We start from the raw sequence: 25,421 nt of genomic DNA, 5'->3' as shown, positions 1-25,421 counted from the left end.
TAAAATTGCCGGGCAGTAGCATAAAATTAATTACCTCTAAGTTCACTACACAATGTCAAATTTCTGTCCAAAATAGTTTTGACAATTTATGTTCCCATCAGCAGATGAGAATTCCCATTACTTCATATCCTTGATGTCAGAAAAAAAATGTTTTGCCAATCCAAAAAATGTGAAAGGACATCTCATTGTTTTTATTTTCAAAACTAGAGGCCTGGTGCACGAATTCGTGCACGGGTGGGGTTCCTCGGTCTGGTCGGCGATTGGGGTTGTCTTGCCCAGTCCCAATTGGGGCCTATGGGGGCCGGCCAGCCAGGGAGGGACTGCAGGAGGGCTCCGGAGCATGTATGGTCCCTCTCATCCAGACCCCAGCAGCAAGCTAACCTACCAGTTGGAGTGTCTGCCCCTTGGTGGTCAGTGCATGTCATAGCAACTGGTTGAGCAGTCTACCGATTTTATTCATTTTTATTGAATTTATTGGGGTGACATTAATAAAATTATATAGTTTTCAGGTTTACAATTCTATAATATATCATCTGTATATTGTATTACTATTTTTTAATATATTTTTATTGATTAGAGAGAGGAAGGGAGAGGGAGAGATAGAAACATCAATGATGAGAGAGAATCACTGATTGGATGCCTCCTGCATACCCCCCCACCCCAACTGGGGATTGAGCCAGCAACTCAGGCACATACTTTGACCAAAAATCGAACTGTGATCTCCTAGTTCATAGGTCAATGCTCAATCACTAAACCACACTGGGCATGCAGGTCATGCTTCACCTTGTCAAGAAAGCCTTCTTATCCCAGATATTAATGTTTAAATGTTTAAGCTTTATATCTTACATATTACATTAAGTTTATATGTTACATGTAATTTGTAATTCACATCTAAATTACATATATACTAGGGGCCCAGTGCACAAAATTCATGCACTCGGGGGTCGGGGGAGGGGGGTCTCTCGCAGCATCAAGCCCCCGCCGGCACCCACAGGACCCCAGGCCTCGGCGCACGGAGTTGTGGGACCCGCCTCTGCTACGCACTCAGTGTCAAGTCCCCGCCCACCCGCGCACACCTTGCCGTGCACGCAGGTCCGCCCACCCACGCATGCCTGCTGTGCATGCAGCCTCCTGGTGATGGGATGCTACGGCATGAGGGCATCACCACCACATAGGCTTTTATCATATAGGGTAGGATTTTTTATTGGAAAGCCTGGATAGTGTATTCTTTCCCTACTTATTTGTAATGCTACCTGTCACATTCCAAGTTTCCATATGTCGGTTTCTCAGCTCCTTAACCTGTTCTAATGGTCTGTTTGTCTATCCCTGTTCTAAAACCAGGAATAAGGACTTATTCCAGTGAATTGACATTTACCTTCTTCTTGACTTGAAGCTTCTGAGCTGTCTTCTTTTAAGTGTTCTAATATCTTGGAAGTCTTCAGAGAAGGTTGTAAATTATCTGTAGGAAGTATTTAATACAATTAACTTTTTAGGAAAATTATGATAAAGAAAACAAATATAATGATTATTTTTCTCCCAGGGAAGGCTAGAGTGGAGTTAGTAACAGAGTACATTTCTACCACACAGAACCTTTAAGAAATAAAATGACATAGCACAAAACACTGGGCTAGGAGTGGGGACCCTGATTCGTGGAGACAGTTCTCCTCATAAAAAGCACAGGACTGAAGCAGATGCTTGACATCTGTCAGTCCCCCATCCCCACCCCTACCCAGCATGCTCAAGTGCTTCTCAAACATTTGTAGTGTTATGAAACTTTTTTAAATGTCTAATTTGTTGTGGGTCATTACTTTTATAAAATACAGTAATAATGCTGTGGCAATATCAAAAGAGTAGGTGTCTACTCTCAGTTTCGTTCCTCTATCACAGGCCAGTGGCAACCATTTGTGGACCAGCACTGACCCACAGAAAACACGGTTAGAGAAATGGATTAGTTCTCCTTTTAAATACAGAAAATATAGCAGGATTCCAGAGTTCAACATTTGAAGTCATTTAGGAATTTAATATTTGTTTTCTCAGTTGTCAGGATGTGGAATGTTGCTCTCTCTCCCAAAGGGGATAAAAACGTAAAGCTGTTATTTTCCAAAAGAGCGAGGGTAAATTAACTTTGACAGTAACATGTTCTTTGGTGAAACAGTTTCAACATCCTGACCAGATTGTCCATAATCTCAAAACGTGTACTTTAAGACATTATTTTCACAACAACTTGATATCTTAAAACAAGATCTACCAGCTTCTTTAGCATTCACTGCTCATGTCATTTAAATACTACTAAGCTCTCAAGATGAGTTTTCTGTCATTTATGTATATACTACTCACTTGGGTGAGTTTTCCTGGGCAGCCTATTAAAGCCTGAATTAAAAGTTTAATTTTATGCACCAATGCCTTTTTAGAACTAATCAGGCATGATTTATAAGTAAGTAGTCAATAAGAAGTACTTAAACTTGGTGTAAGGAGAAAGCACTGATTGTTAAATCTATACACTCTACAACAGCGGTTCTCAACCTGTGGGTCACAACCCCTTTGGCGGTCGAACGACCCTTTCACAGGGGTCGCCTAAGACCATTCTGCATATCAGATATTTACATTATGATTCATAACAGTAGCAAAATTACTGTTATGAAATAGCAACGAAAATAATTTTATGGTTGGGGTCACAACATGAGGAACTGCATTTAAAGGGCCAGAAGGTTGAGAACCACTGCTCTAGAATGACCAGGATTCTCTTTTTAAAAAGCTATTGTCACCCTAGCTGGTTTGGCTCAGTGGATAAGAGCGTCAGCCTGTGAACTGAAGGGTCCCAGAGTCAAGGACACATGCTGGGTTGCAGGCTCGATCCCCAGTAGGGGGCATACAGGAGGCAGCCAATCAATGATTCTCTCTCATCATTGATGTTTCTTTCTCTCTCTCTCTCTCTCTCTCTCTCTCTCTCTCTCTATCCCTTCCTCTCTGATATCAATAAAATATATATATATTTAAAAGCTATTGTCCCTATTCAGATGTAAATTTAACCATGGACTATCTTCTCTTAGTCTAGTATTCAAGAAGAGTCATTAATTCTAATTGCTACTTATCTGTTTAAAATATTTAAGGCATACATATAGACACACAGATGATTCAAAACTTTAAAAATTAACCCATATGTTATAATATCCAATCATATTATTCTTTTACCTCTTTTCCACCTAAAATTGAGAAAACATGTAGTTTCTTTCCCCTTTAAATACAGGAAAATATGACTTTTTTTGAAAACAGAAGATTAAAAAAACACAACTCAGCTACTTACTATAGTGGCTGCACTTAAAATTAGCAGAAATTCTCTTAAAGCACACAAAAATGTTACTGGCAAAATATTATTTTTAAAAGGTAGCTGAGATAGATGTGTATAAAACTAAACACAAGGCAGACTGTGATGAATGCTGAAACATAAGGGCAAAATCAAACTACAGAACATAAGAAAAAACTAGAAACGTCATGAGGTAATATTTCAGTTGGGTCTTAAAATAGGTGTGAGTTTAACAGGCTGTGACAAAAGAAGCATATTAAGTTTGGGTGCAGAATGAGCCAGAACACTAGGACAGGAAATGGCAGGTGTATTGAGTGACTGCCCAGCCTTCCTACTCTGAAGGTTTTCAATAGGGGATTAACAATTTGATCTCTGAGATAATCCTGAGATAGGGTAAAGTACAGTGAGAAATTAGAATATAAGAGAAGAGCTAGGCTTTGTATAGTTCCTTCATGAAAGAAAGAAAAAAAAAAGCTTCACTGACAACAACGAGCTTGGTAAGGAGAGGGTGAAAAGGAAGGCGTCCTTTGTCTGGTGTGGCTTGGCCTTTAAATGACTGCATAGGAAGAGGAAAAACTTTCAGCCTGGGAGGCTGGGAGTTCATCATGGGAATAGGGGACACAGGGGGAAAGGCGGAGTATAAGAGTATGTTATACATCAAGCAACCAGCACTGTGGCAAGGTCTGAAGGAATCTGGTGATCCTGAATGCCCATGAGTTCAAGAGACATGTCCCCAGCCTTGGAATCAGTCTGTTTTGTGACAGTAGCTTTTACACATTATTTTCTTTAAAACTGCAGCATAAAATTCACTTAAATCTACCAATGTTTCTTAATTGTAAGCTACTATTCCTTGACATTAACTGAAATGACAACCCCATACAAGATGGCATGGTGAAGCAGGAAACCCAAGCAAGAAAACACCAGACTTCTGCAGAGAAGCAGGATGCTTACTGAGGCTGTGTCGAGGGTCTGAGGATCTGGATTGAAAAAAGCTGTGGACTTTCTGACTCTGGAGAAAAGCTTGTGATGAGGTTGAAAATAGCTGCCTGCATATAAAAAGATAGGAGATTTGTTAATTTCATCTAATATAAATACAAAAAAATCACAGTTTAGACTGTAAAGCAAACCTAAGTGTCAATTTAATTCAGGCATAAAAAAAATAGTTTTCCTAAGAAAATGAATATTATTTTCTAATATATTTCCCACAGAAGGAACTGAATAAAAGTTAACAAAACTTATTTGCGCAATCCCAGCAACAACATAGCGCCGGTAACTAACTATTACGCAGTCAGCTCTGGGCAGTGAACTTCCACTGGACAGAGAGGCCCTATAGCCTCAGAGGCCAACCCCAGAACACTGCCACCCAGAGGCTGACCCACAAACTGACTCTTTGCTAAACACAAAATAAGGCAGTCTGGGAAATAAATGTGGCATGCTTTAAAATAAGGACTGTGGTTTACAACACAGAGGAACAGTATATCGCAGGGAAACTCAACACTCTCCTGAATACCTGGAAGGTCTAAGGCGAGCCACACTGAAGAATAGAAGAAACGAAGGACCTTCACTACTGCAATTTTTTTTCTTTTTTCACTTTTTAACTAAGAAACCAATTTTTTTTTTCATTCTTTTTTTTTTGTTCTTTTTTTTTCTTCTTCCTTTTCTTCTTTTTCCATCACCTGATTTTACCCTTTTAATTACTACCTTCTTATTTTTAACCAGTATTATTACTGCTACCATTTTACCATTTTTTAAAGTGCCATTTTATTTTTTCTTTATTTTATTTTGGGATTAGTGTTCACCATTCTATTTTCATCGTTATATTATTGGTTGTTTCTAGTTTGCATTCATATCCAGGGAGCTGTTGCTGGAATTTGTTGGGATTAATGGCTGTTCTATAGGAGTATTCTCCTCATATAAAAAGTCTCTTCCCTCTTCCACTTCATTCTCTCTTTTCGCTCTTTTTTTTTTTTTTTTCTTTTTCTTTTCTTTTCTCGCTTTTATTTTCCCCCTTCCTTTTTCCCAATTTCATTTTTGCACTCCCTTTTTTTGGTCCCTACTTTTCTTTTCCTTTTTCTCTTTTATCTTTTTCTCTTCCTTCTTCCTTATCCCCTAATTCTCTTAATTCAGGTGGTCACCTTTAATTGGGGTTATTAATATTGTGAATATATTTGTGTATAGTGCCTGGTACGTGGTGCCTTCTTGTGTTGTATTTTGTGCCTTTAAATCAACGCAGCAGATCCAAGCAACAGCAACCTCCTGAGCACCTCATCCTCTGCTGAGGAACAGCAGCTGTACGTGAAACCTCGCCCCACCAGCCGGAAGAGCCACCACAGCTGTGAACAGCACCCACCAGAGGAGCTGCTGCCAACTGAAGAGCAGCTGCTACCGCAACCGCCCGAAGAGCAACCACAGACCAAGGAGTCACTGCCACCAAGGGAGCAACCACTGAACGACTCAACGTCTAGATATGTCAGTGAGATCAAACATGGGTAGACAAAGAAACCCCCAAAGGAAAGAGAAGGGGGACTCTCCAGAAAAGCAGCTAAGTAATACAGAGGCATGCAACATGACAGATAAAGAATTCAGAATAAGGATCCTAGAGTGCATAAACCGGATGGAGGAAAAAACGACAACCTCTGCAAGAAGCAAGAAGAAACAGATGAAAAAATCGATAACATATGGAAGAAGCTAGAAGAAACAGATGAAAAAATCGATAACATATGGAAGAAGCTAGAAGAAACAGATGAAAAAATCAACAACCTAAGTAAGACCCAAGAAGAAATGAAGAGTGATATAGCTGCAATGAAAAACTCCATTGAAAGTATCAACAGTAGACTAGGAGAAGCGGAGGACCGAATAAGTGAATTAGAAGACAAGGAAGCAAAACACACCCAAAATGTACTGCAATTGGAGAAAAAAATTAAAAGACAGGAGGAGAGCCTAAGGGAGCTTTGGGACAACATGAAACGAAACAACATACGAATAATAGGAGTACCAGAACAACAGAAAGATGAACAAGGATTAGAAAACCTACTCGAAGAAATAATATCAGAAAACTTTCCTGAGGTGGGGAAGAAAAAAGTCACACAAGCCCAGAGAGTCCCAAACAAGGTGAACCGGAAAAGACCCACACCAAGACACATCATAATCACCATGGCAAATGTTCAGGACAAAGAGAGAATCTTACAGGCTGCAAGAGAGAGACGGAAAGTTACATACAAGGGATCTCCCATTAGATTGTCAAATGACTTCTCAACAGAAACACATCAGGCCAGAAAAGAATGGACTGAAATTTACAAAGTGATGCAAAGCAAAGGACTGAATCCAAGAATACTCTATCCAGCAAGGCTATCATTCAAACTTGAAGGGGAAATAAGAAGCTTCACAGACAAAAAAAGACTAAGGGAGTTTGTCACCACCAAGCCAGCAATGCAAGGAATGCTAAAGGGACTGGTATAAAAAGAAGAAATAAAAAGCTCAGAAAGAAAACAGCCACACACACACACAAAAAGAAATGGCTACAAGCAAGTACCTTTCAATAATAACTTTAAACGTAAACGGACTAAATGCTCCAACCAAAAGACATCGAGTGGCTGAATGGATAAAAAAACATGACCCATACATCTGCTGTCTACAAGAAACCCACCTCATAAGAAGGGACTCACACAGACTGAAAGTGAAAGGATGGAAAAATATCTTTCAGGCAAATGGAAAGGAAAAGAAAGCTGGGGTAGCAATACTTATATCGGACAAAATAGACCTCAAAGTGAAGGCCTTAACAAGAGATAAGGAAGGCCACTTCATAATACTAAAGGGATCAATACAACAAGAAGATATAACCCTGGTAAACATATATGCACCCAATGTAGGAGCACCCAAATTCATAAAAAAACTCCTGGAAAATATCAAAGGAGAGATCGACAACAATACAATCATAGTAGGGGACTTTAATACACCATTGACAGCACTGGATAAGTCCTATAGACAAACAATCAGCAAAGATACAGCTATCCTAAATGACTCACTAGATCAGATGGACTTAATAGACATCTTCAGAACACTTCACCCCAAAGCCAGAGAATATACGTTCTTCTCAGGTGCTCATGGGACATATTCAAAAATAGACCACATATTGGGTCACAAGCAAAGTATCCCCAAATTCAAGAAGATTGAAATCATAAAAAGCGTCTTCGCAGACCACGATGGCATAATATTAGAAATAAACTACAATAAAAACAACCCAAAATACTCAAACACCTGGAAGCTGAATAGCATGCTATTAAATATTGATTGGGTTACCAATGAGATCAAAGAAGAAATTAAAAACATCCTGGAAACTAATGACAATGAAAACACAACAATCCAAAACCTATGGGACACATTGAAAGCAGTCCTGAGAGGGAAGTTTATAGCTCTACAGGCCTATCTCAAAAAACAAGAAAAAATGGTAGTAAATCATCTAACTCTACAACTCAAAGAATTAGAAAGAGAGCAACAAGAAAACCCCAGAGTGAGCAGAAGGAAGGAGATAATAAAGATTAGAGCAGAAATAAATGACATAGAGACCAAAAAAACAATACAGAAAATCAATGAAACCAAGAGCTGGTTCTTTGAAAGGATAAACAAGATTGATAAACCTCTAGCCAGACTCACCAAGAAGCAGAGAGAGAGGACCCAAATAAATAAAATCAGAAACGATAGAGGCGAAATAACAACAGACCCCACAGAAATACAAATGATTGTTAAAAAATACTATGGACAGCTTTACTCCAACAAACTAGACAACCTGGAGGAAATGGACAAATTCCTAGAAAAATACAGCATTCCAAAACTCAATCAGGAAGAATCTAAAAATCTCAACAGGCCAATAACTATGGAAGAAATTGAAGCAGTCATCAAAAAGCTTCCATCAAACAAAAGCCCAGGACCAGACGGCTTCACAGGGGAGTTTTACCAAACATTCAAGGAAGAACTAAAACCTATCCTCCTCAGACTACTACAAAAAATTCAAGAGGAAGGAACACTTCCAAGCTCATTCTATGAAGCCAGCATCACCCTAATACCAAAACCAGGTAAAGACAACACAATGAAAGAGAATTACAGGCCAATATCCCTCATGAACATAGATGCCAAAATCCTCAACAAAATCTTAGCAAATCGGATCCAGCAGTACATCAGAAAGATCATACACCATGACCAAGTAGGATTTATCCCAGGGATGCAAGGATGGTACAATATCCGCAAATCAATAAACGTGATACATCACATAAACAAATTGAAAGAAAAAAACCACATGGTCATATCAATTGATGCAGAAAAAGCATTTGACAAAATTCAACACCCATTTTTGATAAAAACTCTCAGCAAGGTGGGAGTAGAAGGATCATACCTCAACATAATAAAAGCCATATATGACAGGCCCACAGCCAACATCATACTCAACGGACAAAAACTAACACCATTTCCCCTAAGAACAGGAACAAGACAGGGATGCCCCCTCTCACCACTCCTGTTCAACATAGTACTGGAAGTGTTCGCCATTGCAATTCGGCAAGAAGAAGAAATAAAAGGCATCCAAATTGGAAAAGAGGAAGTAAAACTGTCCTTATTTGCAGACGACATGATATTATACATACAAAACCCTAGAGATTCCATCAAAAAGCTACTAGACTTAATACATGAATTTGGCAATGTAGCAGGATACAAAATTAACCCCAAGAAATCTGAGGCATTTCTATACACCAATAGTGAACTTTCAGAAAGAGAGATTATAAAAACAATCCCGTTTACCATTGCACCGAAAAAACTAAGCTACCTAGGAATAAACTTAACTAAAGAGGTAAAAGACCTCTACTCAGAAAACTACAGGACGTTGAAAAAAGACATAGAGGAAGACATAAACAGATGGAAGAACATACCGTGTTCATGGATTGGTAGAATCAACATCATCAAAATGTCCATACTACCCAAAACAATCTATAAATTCAACGCACTTCCCATTAAAGTACCAACAGCATACTTCACAGATCTAGAACGAACTTTCCAAAAATTCGTCTGGAATAAAAAAAGACCCCGAATAGCTGCAGCAATCCTGAAAAAGAACAAAGTAGGTGGGATCTCAATACCAGATATCAAGTTGTATTACAAAGCCACTGTTCTCAAAACTGCCTGGTACTGGCACAAGAATAGGCATATAGATCAATGGAATAGAATAGAGAGCCCAGAAATCGGCCCGAACCAATATGCTTAATTAATATTTGACAAAGGAGGCAAGAACATACAATGGAGCCAAGATAGTCTCTTCAATAAATGGTGTTGGGAAAATTGGACAGATATATGCAAGAAAATGAAACTAGACCACCAACTTACACCATACACAAAAATAAACTCAAAATGGATAAAGGACTTAAATGTACGACAGGATACCATAAAAATTCTAGAAGAATCCAAAGGCAAGAAAATCTCAGACATATGCCGAAGCAATTTCTTCACTGATACAGCTCCTAGGGCACTTGAAACTAAAGAAAAAATGAACAAATGGGACTACATCAAAATAAAAAGCTTCTGCACAGCAAAAGAAACCATCAACAAAACAACGAGAAAACCCACTGTGTGGGAAAACATATTTGCCAATGACATATCTGATAAGGGCCTAATCTCCAAAATTTATAGGGAACTCATACAACTTAACAAAAGAAAGATAAACAATCCAATCAAAAAATGGGCAAAGGACCTAAATAGACACCTTTCAAAAGAGGACACCCAGAAAGCCAAGAGACATATGAAAACATGCTCAAAGTCACTAATCATCCGAGAGATGCAAATCAAAACAGCAATGAGGTACCATCTCACACCTGTCAGACTGGCTATCATCAACAAATCAACAAACGACAAGTGCTGGAGAGGATGTGGAGAAAAAGGAACACTTGTGCACTGCTGGTGGGAATGCAGACTGGTGCAGCCACTATGGAAGACAGTATGGAGTTTCCTTAAAAAACTGAAAACGGAACTCCCATTTGACCCTGTGATCCCACTTCTAGGAATATATCCCAAGAAACCAGAAACACCAATCAGAAAGGATATATGCACCCCTATGTTCATAGCAGCACAATTCACCATAGCTAAGATCTGGAAACAGCCTAAGTGCCCATCAGTAGATGAATGGATTAGAAAACTGTGGTACATCTACACGATGGAATACTATGCTGCTCTAAAAAGGAAGGAACTCTTACCATTTGCAACGTCATGGATGGAACTGGAGAGCATTATGCTAAGTGAAATAAGCCAGTCAATAAAGGAAAAATACCACATGATCTCACTCATTCGTGGACAATAGAGACCATTATAAACTTTTGAACAATAATAGATACAGAGGCAGAGCTGCCTCAAACAGATTGTCGAGCTGCAGCGGGAAGGCCGGGGAGGGTTGGGGGGCAGGAGGTAGGGGGGTAAGAGATCAACTAAAGGACTTGTATGCATGCATATAAGCATAACCAATGGACATAAGACACTGGGTGATAGGGGAGGCTAGGGGACTGTCTAGGGCAGGGGGATAAAATGGATACATATGTAATACCCTTTGTAATACTTTAAGCAATAAAAAAAAAAAAAAAAAAAAGAACAAAACTTATTTGCAAGAATCTAATAAACAGGCTTATTTTTAATTTTGTATAATCTAACGGTAAGGTTTCAATTCTGGCAAAAGGTGTATACTACTTCAGCCTTTCGCCCAAGTGGGCCAGCCTTTCTGCTCAGAAAAAGTACAGTTCTCATAGGTGTGACTTTTCATCATTTGGTGTATCATGAAAAAAAACCTCCCTACACTCTGAACACAGGAGGTGGGAAGTCTGGGACGCTAAGAGTCCAGGAAACTATGGAGCGTAGTGGTCAGGTCAGTTCCAAGCATTACTACTACATCCCAAGGCATGACTAAGCAAGGACTCACTCCAATGTGTACCACACCATGACTCTAGGCCAGGGGTGGGCAAACTTTCTGACTCGAGGGCCACAATGGGTTCTTAAACTGGACCGGAGGGCCGGAACAAAAGCATGGATGGAGTGTTTGTGTGAACTAATATAAATTCAAAGTAAACATCATTACATAAAAGGGTACGGTCTTTTTTTTTTTAGTTTTATTCATTTCAAACGGGCCGGATCCGGCTCGCGGGCCGTAGTTTGCCCACGGCTGCTCTAGGCTGTTATCTTTGAAAACCAGAATTCCTCCTATTTATTAATACAATTAAAATATTTCAACGGGAGGTCTTCCCTACAAAAGGGACCCTACAAAAAGGGGCAGTTACAGCATAGTCTAATGCAGTGGTTCTCAACCTTCCTAATGCCGCGACCCTTTAATACAGTTCCTCATGGTGTGGTGACCCCCAATTTCATTGTTACAAATTGAACATAATTAAAGCATAGTGATTAATCACAAAAACAGTATGTAATCATGTATGTGTTTTCCGATGGTCTTAGGCGACCCTTGTGAAAGGGTCATTCGACCCCCAAAGGGGTCGCGACCCACAGGTTGAGAACCGCTGGTCTAATAGAATGTTTACTTACTGATCTGAACACCAGCTCAACTACTGAAAAGCTGAATCATCCTAAACAAGCTTTTCAGCTTCAATTTCCTCATAGGCAATACTACCAATTCTTCAAGGTTATGATACTCAAAAATATATGTAAATTAAACTGTCACCCTGATGCTTAATGTACAAATCCCCTTCCATTGTTTTTGAACACTTTATTTTATTTTTATTTTTTAATATATTTTTATTGATTTCAGAGAGAAAGGGAGAGATAGAAACATCAATGATGACAGAGAATCACTGATTGGCTGCCTCCCACATGCCCCCTATTGGGGACTGAGCCTGCAACCTAGGCATGTGCCCTTGACCAGAATCGAACCCGGGACCCCTCAGTCCACAGGATGACACTCTACCCACTGAGCCAAATCAGCCAGGGGTGTTTTTGAACAGTTTAAATGTTCCCTTAAAATTTTAATTCTTAAACTCTTTCCCAAGGTTTTTGACCTATCATTCAGATTAATTATAAAGTCATTAAGTTCTACACTAAGATATGACCCTTATGGGCCAAAGTTGCCTTATACTTAAAGCAAACTTGCTTCTTGGCACTCAAAATGTGGAGGTAAATATTCAACAGGAAGACAAATAAAGGAAATAAATGGAAGAAAAGTTGAGATATGAAGTAAGGAGCTAATCTAAATTTCCAGGTCTGAACACATTACCTAAAATTGGGGATTAAAATCCAGAGTCAGTGGATTCTCCATTTACATTTACAAACCAGTTGGTCAAAACCATAAGCAGGCACACCTTTGATTCAAGGCTTGAGTTCCAAGAGACAGCTCAAATCCTACCTGCACACACTAACTGCAATCCACTATGGGAACCTCACCTGAGGTACAGGCCCAGGATTGAAATCGGGGTACAGACTGAACGCAGGGTGGGCTGAACCAACCTATCTCTACTTCACTTATAAACCCATTACCTATTTCTCATTTGCACTGTCCCCTATCTATTATAATTTCTGTATTTCTTAAGGGACAAATGATACAAATCTAAAATTCACAAACTGAGAATGAAGTATCTAACATTTTAATGGTGTTGAGATCACAAGCTAGCCATACAAATAAATTAAAAAATGACTCCCCCTCTGGGGGGGAAAAAGAGGTTTCACTGAATATTTGCATATTTTAGAAACAATCATTTCTGATTTCAGAGAGGTAAAGAGAACAAATGATAAAAGAATTAGTTTGGTGTCTTACTGTGAGTCAAGACCTAAACAATGTAAGGATAAGATGACCATGTTAAAAAGTGCTCCAGAGAAAGACTCTGTGATCTGCCTCAAGTCCTCCGGACAGCGGTGATGCCGTCTGTGACACTAAGTGCAGTGTTCGGCGAACTATTACCTTAAGATGGGCTCCAGATCAGGATGTCGCCGTTCCTCCCGCTTCAGTGACCCCTGATTCAGGGCTCTCAGGATGGTCTTGTCAAAAGTCTCTGAAGACAGTTCCTTGGGAAGCTGGAAAATAAAAAGAGCATGGTCAGGGTTAAGTTTCTCACCTGCTTGGTAAACCCAGGCAAAGGGGCAAATAAATGCCAACTGCTCAAGAACCACCCCAAAGCAGTTCCTTTTCTAAATCTCCACAGGGAGAGGGGGGGGGGCGGGGGGGGGGCGCGGCATAGGTTCTTCCACTAGGAGACCCACCGTCTGCCCTCTAGACACACCTCGGGGCTTCCCAGGGAGCAGGTCACCCAGCAGCATTCAACAAGCTTCTGGAACACACTTGCAAATACCTCACACACCACAGTGAAGTCTCACCCACACCGAACTTCTTCAGTTAAAGGGAACATTTTGCATAGTGAAGCTAGTATTATTTTTATCTTCAAATAGTATTCTGAAAAGTGTTATCTCTGCCTTTAGTTATCACTTTTGTGCCTCCTTTTACCCTGAATCGCTGGCAATGTCTGATTACCTGTGCCAGACACCAAATAAAGAACTGGGTGTGAAAAATGGGGTAAAAACTCTTAATCTAATTTACAGTTAAAAAAACAACCCACTAATTAGAGATTTAGTAACCTTTTCCTCAAAGTGATGGAGGTACCCTCAGAGCACTGTATAGGAAATCACACACAAAATCATCACTTGGACAAGAAAATTTTTAAGTTAAAAACAAAATTTTAAGAGAATATATTTAGTAACTACATTATTTTAAAAATTTCTTAATAAAGTAATTCTATATAAAACTAACTTTCCAAGTCTTTCAAGAATTCAAGGATTTAAATTTGACTTTTGATAACTAGTCTTTGCTAGCTACTCTTGAATTACTGGCACTTTCCCTAAAATTAAGGATAGAACCATTAACACAATCTCTAAGGAGCCCCAAGAACAGAATAATCTATACAAATGGTCAGTTTACATATTGATTTTAATTGAAAAACCAGAACCCAAAGTAAGTATTCTTCTGACAAATCAGAATTCTGAGTCAACAATTCAGAAATGGAAAATTCAACGGTAGCAAAAAGTATTGTTAATTTTAGGCACAGTGAGACTGTGGAAGCAAGATGTTATGTGAGAATGAAGTTCTTTCTCATTCATTATCCTGTTGAAATCAAAGGCTCTGCTGGCATCCCACACACACCACTAACAGGAAGAAATAAGTTCTGAATCTACATATTTGCCAAAGAAATTACTATTCATTTCAATATTTAAATTTTTATATTATTCTTAATAGATTTATGACACTAGTCATATATTACCCCCATTTTAAATACAATTTCTACTGGATGTGCATACGCAACCAAAGAAAATTAGCATCGTGGATAAGTCTTTTTCCACTACCAATGGCTGAACGCTCTTCTACTACATCCATTTTCAACTGCTCAATGACTGTTCATGCGACCGGGCAGTGTGGATGTGCAGTCATCAATCAGTATTTATAAACTGATCTATTTTCAAGTGGTTTTTGTTTTTTTTGTTTGTTTGTTTGTTTTTTTGTGTTTTTTTTTTTAGTTTTATTCATTTCAAATGGGCCGGATCTGGCCCATGGGCCGTAGTTTGCCCACGGCTGGGTTAGAGTGTCAGCCCACACACCTTATAGTATGATTGTGTTAAAGGAGTTCATGGTAAGCACATGGTAAGTCTCAAGTGGTTTTTATCTTTAATTTTCAGAGACTATTTCCAGTCCTCGAAGAAGGCATACTTGCTAAAAATATAGCTTTCAATCATGTCTCTTCTATTCTAGTCACTGTTTTGGATTTTCTCACCTCTTGGTCTTGGTTCCTGCACACCTAGCCTCCCACCTATGGCACCCTGGCTGGGCCTCAGCATAGCATACGCTCAGAGTGCTGGGAGGTTTACACCTCGTTATCACAAACAATGGAGTCAAGACAGTCTCTTCAATAAATGGTGTTGGGAAAATTGGACAGATACATGCAAGAAAATGAAACTAGACCACCAACTTACACCATACACAAAAATAAACTCAAAATGGATAAAGGACTTAAATGTAAGACAGGAAACCATAAAAATACTAGAAGAATCCAAAGGCAACAAAATCTCAGACATATGCCGAAGCAATTTCTTCACCAATACAGCTCCTAGGGCATTGGAAACTAAAGAGAAAATAAACAAATGGGACTACATCAAAATAAAAAGCTTCTGCACAGCAAAAGAAACCATCAACAAAACAACAAGAAAACCCACTGCGTGGGAAAACATATTTGCCAATGTCATATCTGATAAGGGCCTAATCTCCAAAATTTATAGGGAACTCATACAACTTAACAAAAGGAAGATAAACAATCCAATCAAAAAATGGGCAAAGGATCTAAATAGACACCTTTCAAAAGAGGACATTCAGAAAGCCAAGAGACATATGAAAACATGCTCAAAGTCACTAATCATCCGAGAGATGCAAATCAAAACAACAATGAGGTACCATCTCACACCTGTCAGAATGGCTATCATTAACAAATCAACAAACGACAAGTGCTGGAGAGGATGTGGAGAAAAAGGAACACTTGTGCACTGCTGGTGGGAATGCAGACTGGTGCAGCCACTATGGAAGACAGTATGGAGTTTCCTCAAAAAACTACAAATGGAACTCCCATTTGACCCTGTGATCCCTCTTCTAGGAATATATCCCAGGAAACCAGAAACACCAATAAGAAAGGATATATGCACCCCTATGTTCATAGCAGCACAATTCACCATAGCTAAGATCTGGAAACAGCCTAAGTGCCCATCTGTAGATGAATGGATTAGAAAACTGTGGTACATCTACACGATGGAATACTATGCTGCTATAAAAAAGAAGGAACTCTTACCATTTGCAACAGCATGGATGGAACTGGAGAGCATTATGCTAAGTGAAATAAGCCAGTCAATGAAGGAAAAATACCACATGATGTCACTCATTTCTGGATAATAAAGACCATTATAAACTTATGAACAAAAATAGATACAGAGGCAGAACTGCCTCGAACAGACTGTCAAACTACAGCAGGAAGGCCGGGGAGGGTGGGAGGGCAGGAGGGGGGCGGGTAAGAGATCAACCAAAGGACTTGTAGGCATGCATATAAGCATAACCAATGGACATAAGACACTGGGGGGTAGGGGAGGCCAGGGGATTGTCAAGGGTGGGGGGAAAAAAAGGGGACATATGTAATACTCTTTGTAATACTTTAAGCAATAATAAATAAATAAATAAATAGATAAATAAATAAATAAATAAATAAATATAAATATTTAATCACAAATTAAAAAACAAACAAACAAACAAAAAACACTGAGGCCTAATGGATAACCACCTATAAGACCTCATCATAATATTTTGTGACCCCTTGTTCAGTCATTCAGTCAGCAAATATTCAAACTCCACCTGTCCTAGGTACTGTTTCAGCAGTGTCGACACGACACTTGGGAGGGTTGTCAGGTGCTAAGGAGAGGCAGGTAAAGGTGGCTGGGAGGACACAATTTGTGGGAAAAAGAATGTGAAAGCACTGGCCTCAAACCCATTCTTCCACATTACAGCAAACTAGAGGTTTGGTTAAACAGCAACTATACAAGTTAGAATTACATGCTGTCAAAAGAACAGCGTTTGCTCTTAACTTTTGTAGACTTTAAAAGGAATGTAAAAAATAAAAATATGTAGAAGATTTGAAAGTGTATTTTAAATACACAATTAATTTCTACACATTCACAATATATTGCCAATTATTTCATGTAACTTGATAAGGCATTTGCCCTATTTTAGAAAAATAGTATATTCAAATGTTGCCTAAGCAGGGAGATCATTAATTACCATGATTCTGAAGAATGAATTACTTATTTGGAGCTGTATTTTTTCAAGTAACTAAGGTTTTAGAAAAATTGTGTGATGAACATGAAATGTGTCAAAACAAATAGCAGCTGAAGTGTAGGGCAACCCAGTGGGAGAGAGACTCTGCCCAGGCCCCAGGCCAGGGTCAGTCAGATACTCTCTCAGCACCTGGGGACAGGGAAGTAGCAGCCCCACACTAACTCCCTAAGTAAACAGCCTTGACTGCTGGCAGTGCTGGGCTGCAGGGTATTTCAGCCTTAGCTGTTTATCCCCTGCAAACCACCCTCAGCTCTAGAATTTGGTCATGGAAAGGGCAACAGAAAAAAGGAAATGAAGCACATTGCTCTTTAACCCAAATGAGGCCTGTTTTGGATAAATTTATTCTATGGAGAGAAAAGTCACAAATAAGTAGAAAAGAATGTAAAAGCGCATGTGTGGGCAGGATGGGGTCGCCCTTCCTTATTCCTCAATAGGCTGCTCTAGCCAGGAGCTACCTTCTCCTCCGCGGTACTGAGGAGAAAGTAGCTCATTGAACTACAATGCTCACACACGTCTCCTTCCACCACTCTCTTCCTCCCCATGCTGTCTGAGGCTGACATGTCACAGGCATGAGACCTGTGGCAACTGGAAATTAATAACCCCTATCTTTACATGCAGTTAGGTCACCAGCTTGAAGTGGAGTTCTCAGCCCTTACCCTAGAGTTGGTTTAAAATAAGCCACAGGGGGAGAAACCAAGATGGTGGCATAGGTAAACCCCAGAAATTGCTGCTTTGCACAACCACTTCAAAAATACAACTAAAAGACAAAACGGACATCATCCAGAACCACAGGAAGGCTGGCTGAGTGGAAATTCTACAACTAGAAGGAAAGAGGAAAGCACACTGAAACTCAGAGGAGGTGCGGAAGTAAAGTGCAGAGGTACGGAGGCACACATGGAAAGGGCTGGCAACTGAGGACACGGTTGTCTTTTCCAATCGGGAGGGAACCTCAAGCTCCCAACTGCTCTGAACTCCCGTTCTGGGCGAGTCTCTGGGGACCCAGACTCATACGGGGAGAAACTGGACTGTCTGGCATCAGGCAGAACTCGAGGGCGGCTTTCTCTCAGAGGTGCTTGCAGCGATTAGATTACCAGGACACTGAGACTCGGGGCCTCTTAGGGTAGGACTGAGGATCAGCCATAGCTGTTAGCTCCGCCCTGTTGATTCCCTGAGACCCCACCCCACCCAAGCTGTGCACAGAGGCTTTTGCATATGAAAGCCCGGGCCCTTTGCAATCTGAGAATTACCTAACAAACTGCAGCTGGGTCAGAGAGACCCAGACCTTCCAAAAGAAGGCCCAAGGTCCCACAGCAGCTTGCACTGCTTCACAGCTGGGCCTCATCTAGGCACCTCCAAATTCCAAACTAAGAAGAGGAATCTGCAGATCTCTCCGTAGCTCCTGCTGGGTAGACTCAGGAAGAGGCTAAATTACCACCTCCTTAGAGATCCAAGAGCCAGTGTACCCAGTGGTCAGAGTAGGACCATCCAGATTACAACTCCTCAGATCCATAAGGGAAACACTCAGGGGGTAGACTCAGTGAGCACCAAAGCCCCACTGAAGCAAGTCTTGCCCCAGAAGGGTGTCTCCAGCACAGAAGTTTTCCCACCATAACCACAGCTGATTCTCACAGCCAATTGGCCTGGAGGTCAATTCCTCCCAGTGATACCTACAACAATCAAGGCTTAACTACAACAAGACTGCACAAAGCCCACAAAGGGGTGCACCAAGAGTGTCCACCTCAGGTAATTGGGGAGGCTGAGCCACTGGGCCCTATAGGACACCAAGCACAGAAAGCCACTTTATCAACACAGGGAAGCAGCCAAAATGCGGAGACAAAGGAATAGGTCACAAATGATGGAAATGGAGGAAAGCAAACTACAGGATAAAGAGTTCAGAACCACACTTATAAGGATTTTCAAGAATTTTCTAGAAACCGCCGATAAATTTAGTGAGACCCTCAAGAAATCTAGTGAGACCCTCGAGGATATGAAAAAGGACCAACTAGAAATTAAGCATACACTGACTGAAATAAAGAGTATTATACAGAGTTCCAACACCAACAGCAGACTAGAGGATCCTAAGAATCAAGTCAAAGATTTGAATTACGAAGAAGCAAAAAACACCCAACCGGAAAAACAAAAAGAAAAGAGTATCCAAAAATTTGAAGATAGTCTAAGGAGCCTCTGGGACAACTTCAAGTGTACCAACATCCGAATTATGGGGGTGCCAGAAGAAGAGAGAGAGCAAGATATTGAGAACCTATTTGAAGAAATAGTGACAGATAACTTCTCCTACCTAGTGAAAGAAATAGACTTACAAGTCCAGGAAGCACAGAGAACCCCAAACAAAAGGAATCCAAAGAGGACCACACCAAGACACATCATAATTAAAATGCCAAGAGCAAAAGACAAAGAGAGAATCTTAAAAGCAGCAAGAGAAAAACAGTCAGTTACCTACAAGGGAGTACCCATACGACTGTCAGCTGATTTCTCAACAGAAACTTTGCAGGCCAGAAGGGAGTGGCAAGAAATATTCAAAGTGATGAATAGCAAGAACCTACAACCAAGATTACTTTACCCAGCAAAGCTACCATTCAGAATTGAAGGTCAGATAAAGAGCTTCACAGATAAGAAAAAGCTAAAGGAGTTCACCACCACCAAACCAGTATTATATGAAATGCTGAAAGGTATCCTTTAAGAAGAGGAGGAAGAAGAAAAATACAAATTATGAACAACAAATACACATCTATCAACAAGTGAATCTAAAAATCAAGTGAATAAATAATCTGATGAACAGAAGAAACTGGTGAATATAATAGAATCAGGGGCATAGAAAGGGAGTGGACTGACTATTCTCGGGGGGGAGGGGAAAGGGGTATGGGGGTGCGGGAAGAGACTGGACAAAAATCGAACACCTATGGATGAGGACAGTGGGGGGGGGGGGGGTAAGGGTAGAGGGTGGGGTGGGAACCGGGTGGAGGGGAGCTATGGGGTAAAAAGAGGAACAACTGTAATAATCTGAACAATAAAGATTTTTTTTTTTTTTTTTTTTTTTTTTTTTTTTTTTTTTTTTTTTTGTATTACAAAGGGTATTACATATGTATCCATTTTATCCCCCCGCCCTAGACAGTCCCCTAGCCTCCCCTATCACCCAGTGTCTTATGTCCATTGGTTATGCTTATATGCATGCATACAAGTCCTTTAGTTGATCTCTTACCCCACTACCTCCTGCCCCCCAACCCTCCCCGGCCTTCCCGCTGCAGTTTGACAATCTGTTTGAGGCAGCTCTGCCTCTGTATCTATTATTGTTCAAAAGTTTATAATGGTCTCTATTGTCCACGAATGAGTGAGATCATGTGGTATTTTTCCTTTATTGACTGGCTTATTTCACTTAGCATAATGCTCTCCAGTTCCATCCATGACGTTGCAAATGGTAAGAGTTCCTTCCTTTTTACAGCAGCATAGTATTCCATCGTGTAGATGTACCACAGTTTTCTAATCCATTCATCTACTGATGGGCACTTAGGCTGTTTCCAGATCTTAGCTATGGTGAATTGTGCTGCTATGAACATAGGGGTGCATATATCCTTTCTGATTGGTGTTTCTGGTTTCTTGGGATATATTCCTAGAAGTGGGATCACAGGGTCAAATGGGAGTTCCATTTTCAGTTTTTTAAGGAAACTCCATACTGTCTTCCATAGTGGCTGCACCAGTCTGCATTCCCACCAGCAGTGCACAAGTGTTCCTTTTTCTCCACAACCTCTCCAGCACTTGTCGTTTGTTGATTTGTTGATGATAGCCAGTCTGACAGGTGTGAGATGGTACCTCATTGCTGTTTTGATTTGCATCTCTCGGATGATTAGTGACTTTGAGCATGTTTTCATATGTCTCTTGGCTTTCTGAATGTCCTCTTTTGAAAGGTGTCTATTTAGGTCCTTTGCCCAATAAAGATTTAATAAAAAAAAAAAAGAAAAGAAAAAGGTAAAAAATAATAATAAAATAAAATAAGCCATAGGAAAATGGAAATATTCAAGTCATTCCCAGGAGTTCTCACCCAGCAGGACTGACACTGCCGACACAGGGAACTGTGTGCTCCTCAGAACCAGTGCCTCCCGTGCTGCCCACAGCTGTGTAAGATGGAGGCAAAAAGCCTCCTAGCTTTACAAGTAAATAGAGACCCATGTGATCTGAAAGAACAGATTCATGGTGACAAGCACTGTCCTGAAAATTTCATATGCTACTGGTTCAACAACTATATCACACCTTTACCTAAAAGTTAGTAATTCAATTGGCAATGTTTTCTGCTTCTGGACTTTCTGTTTTATCTCTATACTAGAAGCCTGATGCACAAAATTGGTGCAAGAGTAGGCCTTCCTTCCCCCAACTGCCGGCACCGGCTTCCCTCGCAGCCCCAGCTTCGTCCAGAAGGTCATCCAGAAGGACGTCCGGTCTAATTAGCATATTACTCTTTTATTATTATAGTTTAACTATAAATTTTAAAACATTTGCTTATTGAGAAACAGTAATCTATTGGTTATCCATTTAAACGTCTTCCCTTATTTTAGTATTTATCTCTACCCACACGCTTTTCAATAAAATAAAATTAGTATAAAAGAAATAGACGAGAGTTTGAACAAAATGATCTAAGATCCCTTTCACCTCAGCAAGTCTATAAGATGTTCCCAATATACCCTATTCTCAGTGCTTTGGAGAATCTATCATTGTGGGAGTGGAGGGGGACTTGGAACTCAAAGAAGGAACAAATGGAGATATATTTAAGGAGTCCACAGAGGGAGCTGAAGAGCTGTTAGGTCTGAGATCCACTACCAAATGCAAACAAACCTCATCTTATTTTGCAGACACACTCTTTCATACGATGTACTCCAGCCACCAACATTACACATCTCGGCAAGGAAGTAGGAATAAGGTTCCATTTTTAAAAAATGTTGAAAATCCTTCATTTCCTTATATTCGTAATATAAAGAAAATTTATGTTTAGAATAACATGACGTTTTCTACAGCTAATGTTCATAGAGAGTTCTCCAACCTGTATATATGTATTTTGATTTTCCAGAAATTAATTTTGATGTAAGGGTTTTTGGATTTTGTATATTATGTAAAAATCATTTTAACAGCAAAATCTATACTTTTACCTTCAGTAGAAAATCCTGTAGTTCTTGGTGGGTTTTTGTTACTGTTGTGACTGAAAGATCAGACCAATTTACCTGATTAAAAACAAAACAAAACACAAACATATTATATGGTTATTTCTTAGGCAGAGAAACAACTGGAAAAAAAGCCATGTGTAAAGCAAAGAGCCTTACTTACATTTTATTAAGATTAACAATTAGAAATATAAAGTTAATCTGGCATTGTCGTCATTTCTTCAAAATTATTAAAATCAACAGCACACTGACATGTTCTACTCAAAAAAATTTTAGAAACTCATTTCAAATCACATGATTATTTTTAAAAAGCTGTCTTTAAAATATGTGACCATATTTTGGTAACTTTCCAGAAAGTAGACCATCTTACATTCCTTTAGTGAAGTTGCAGAACTCTAACATAATGCTTTGAGAGTACAGCTCTATGCCCCAAGAAAGAGAAAAATTTTACCTCCTGGAACTTATGAAATATACATTCTTATGAGAAAAAAACCAGGGCTCACTAGCCCTCTTTGATAATACCATGAAGAGATTTCAACTTTATCTCAATTCTGTAAAATCCTATTAAGGTGGATGGGACAAGTGTGACCAATTTAAAGATGGAGAAACTAAAACTCCAAAAGGCTGATTTACTTAGATTTGACCCTAAGTAACCAAAGAGTCAGAAGTGAAATCTATTACGCTGCCGTACCTCTTGAATACCTTTAATTCAGTGGATCTAATGGTGGCCCACTAACAATTTCTACTTTACAATTATTTGAATTAATACTTGAAAGATGCTAATATCTAAGGCTTCTCAACTAATCCTATATAAGAGCCTAATATGCTAAGTGTCCGTCTGTTCAACCAAAGTGTAATATGCTAAAGATATGCTAAGGCTGCTCAACCACTCGCTATGATGTGCACTGACCATCAGGGGGCAGACAGTTGACCGGTCGACCAGTCGCTATGATGTGCATTGATCACCAGGGGGCAGATGCTCTGACCCGTAGGTTAGCTTGCTGCTGGTGTATGGCCAATCAGGACTGAGCGAGATGGGCTGGACAGGCCCTGGAGCCCTCCTGCGGCCCCTCCCCGGCTGGCCAACCTCCCACAGCCCTTCCCGGCCCTGATCGTGCACCAGTGGTGTCCTTCGGCCTGGCCTGTACCCTCTAGCAATCCAGGACTCCTAAGGAGATGTCGGAGAGCTGGTGTCAGCCCAATCCCACAGGCCAGGCCGAGGGACCCCACTGGTGCGCGAATGAATTTGTGCACCGGGCCTCTAGTTGTATCATAATTAATCAGACACTTAAAAATATAGTATGTCCTCACTTAACGTCAACAATAGGTTCTGTGACTTAAATAAAACAATGTATGGTAAGACCAATTTTACCATAGGCTGATATAAAGAATAGTTAAGTTCCCAAAGCTTCTTATCAATATTAATGAAATAATGTGGTTAATTCAAAGACCTACTACACATACAAAGTTTTATCTAGCAACCCCCAAAGCAAATATCCTTATTAACTGACAGATCTTTTAGCTGATTTTTAGTTATTCAAATGTCTGTTGAGCAGCTACTGTGTCAGTCACTGTTTCAGTGAAAGGGATACAGGAATGGACAAGACAGCCGAAGTCGCTGCTGGCTGAGGTCTGAGTCTAGTTTAGGAGACAGATGAAACAAATGGCTATATAAGGATTCCCATCAGTGGTCATTGCTCCAAAGAAAATTAGTATGGTGTGGTGCAGGAGCAGGGAGAAGCCCATCATATGGCGCCAAGAAAGACCTCAGAGGGGGGGGCGTCTGAGCCAATCTGTGTGTTGAAGGGACATCAGCTGTGCCACGGTCTGAGGGTACATCATTCCAGAGCAAGGGGACACAGACCTTAAAGAAGGAGCAATCTTAGAGCTCCAGCAACAGAGGAAAGCTGGTGAAATGGAACGAAGACAGCAAAGATCAGCTTATGCCAAGTATTACAAAACTGTCAAGTGAAAAGTGGAGATAAGGACTTGAAATTTTCAAATTGAGGATATTTCTCCCACAAAGCAGAAGCCAGGACTCCGAAATTCTTTGAACAAATGTACTAAGCAAGTTAGATATGGTGGGATGGCAGCAGATGAAGATTCCTACTCTCTATGAGATAATAACCAAATAGAAAGAAAAAACACAAACCCAAATGTAAGAACCTGTGATGGCAATGTACCTTGGATGAATGAAAAAACATTCTGTTGGAGGATCAGAAGTGGCTTCATGAGAAAGGTACAGCTAACGTTTGGCAAGCAATACCTTTGGGGAGGAACTGAAGTAGGAAGCACAGAAACGTGGCATCTTTCCATTTGGTTCAAGGCGTGTACAGCCTTAGGAAAGAGGGCTAGACAGGGAAGCCCAAGCAGGGAGGAATAAGGAGATGTGGACAAGGAACCCACGTGACAGTGAACAGGCAAAGGAGACCTGGGCCTAACAGAGCTGGGCTCTAAGGTTAATTAGAGCTGTTTGAAGGACAGAAGGACAGGAGAGCAAGTGGAGCGATAAGAAGGCAAGGCCACAAAGGCCAGAGAATAAAACCATCCTGGAGAAAGAAAAAAAGGAGAAAAATATCAAGGAAAACAATGCCAGGGAAAGACAAGGCTTATGATTCTGATTTTGAAAATACTGGTGAAAATGCTTACTTTTACTTTTAAAAGATGTATCTTATACCTTTAATCTAAACTCTGATAATTATTGTCAGAGCAATTTTCATGTGGTGGTACAATTTTTAAAAACTTGGCAAACCATGCAGAACACACTGAAAGCAGTACATCCCCTTAATTTAGACAAAGGTATACATTTGTTTAACTTTTCTAAGTTAGCAAACCTGCCAGAAGTTTTTCCAAAGATCAATGTTCATTCTTTCCAAAAGATTATTTAACATAAAATGAGGCATTTTTTTGTGTGGGTGAGAGTAGCTTACTTCAAAGGTGTACTCCCAATATTTGTCAGCCCTTTTTCTCTGGACTCCTTTCAAGATTATCTTCTCAATGTGTACAGCTGAAAGAAAGAAAACATGCTGACTTGTTCTACAGAGACTAGACACACATTTCAATTACCAAATGT

At 40.0% G+C, this 25,421-nt stretch overlaps 1 protein-coding gene across 4 annotated transcripts in view; it reads right to left on the bottom strand.

The window, feature by feature from the left end:
* Positions 1-25,421, bottom strand: part of ZCCHC2 (zinc finger CCHC-type containing 2) — a 62,765-nt gene that overhangs the window by 21,784 nt on the left and 15,560 nt on the right. For 3 of the 4 annotated variants that reach the window (XM_059706266.1, XM_059706267.1, XM_059706268.1), the window contains exons 3-7: positions 25,279-25,355; positions 22,337-22,408; positions 13,230-13,342; positions 4,256-4,350; positions 1,376-1,459 (exon numbers count right to left, since the gene is read on the bottom strand). In XM_059706266.1, coding sequence (XP_059562249.1) covers positions 1,376-1,459; positions 4,256-4,350; positions 13,230-13,342; positions 22,337-22,408; positions 25,279-25,355 — 441 coding nt within the window. The remainder of the gene's footprint in view (positions 1-1,375; positions 1,460-4,255; positions 4,351-13,229; positions 13,343-22,336; positions 22,409-25,278; positions 25,356-25,421) is intronic. The other variant, XM_059706269.1, reaches the window with a different exon arrangement.

This window comes from Myotis daubentonii, chromosome 8, assembly GCF_963259705.1.
Source record: "Myotis daubentonii chromosome 8, mMyoDau2.1, whole genome shotgun sequence".
NCBI lineage: Eukaryota > Metazoa > Chordata > Mammalia > Chiroptera > Vespertilionidae > Myotis > Myotis daubentonii.
The sequence above is the reverse complement of the archived record's forward strand: the minus strand, read 5'-3'. Positions and strand labels throughout refer to the sequence as shown.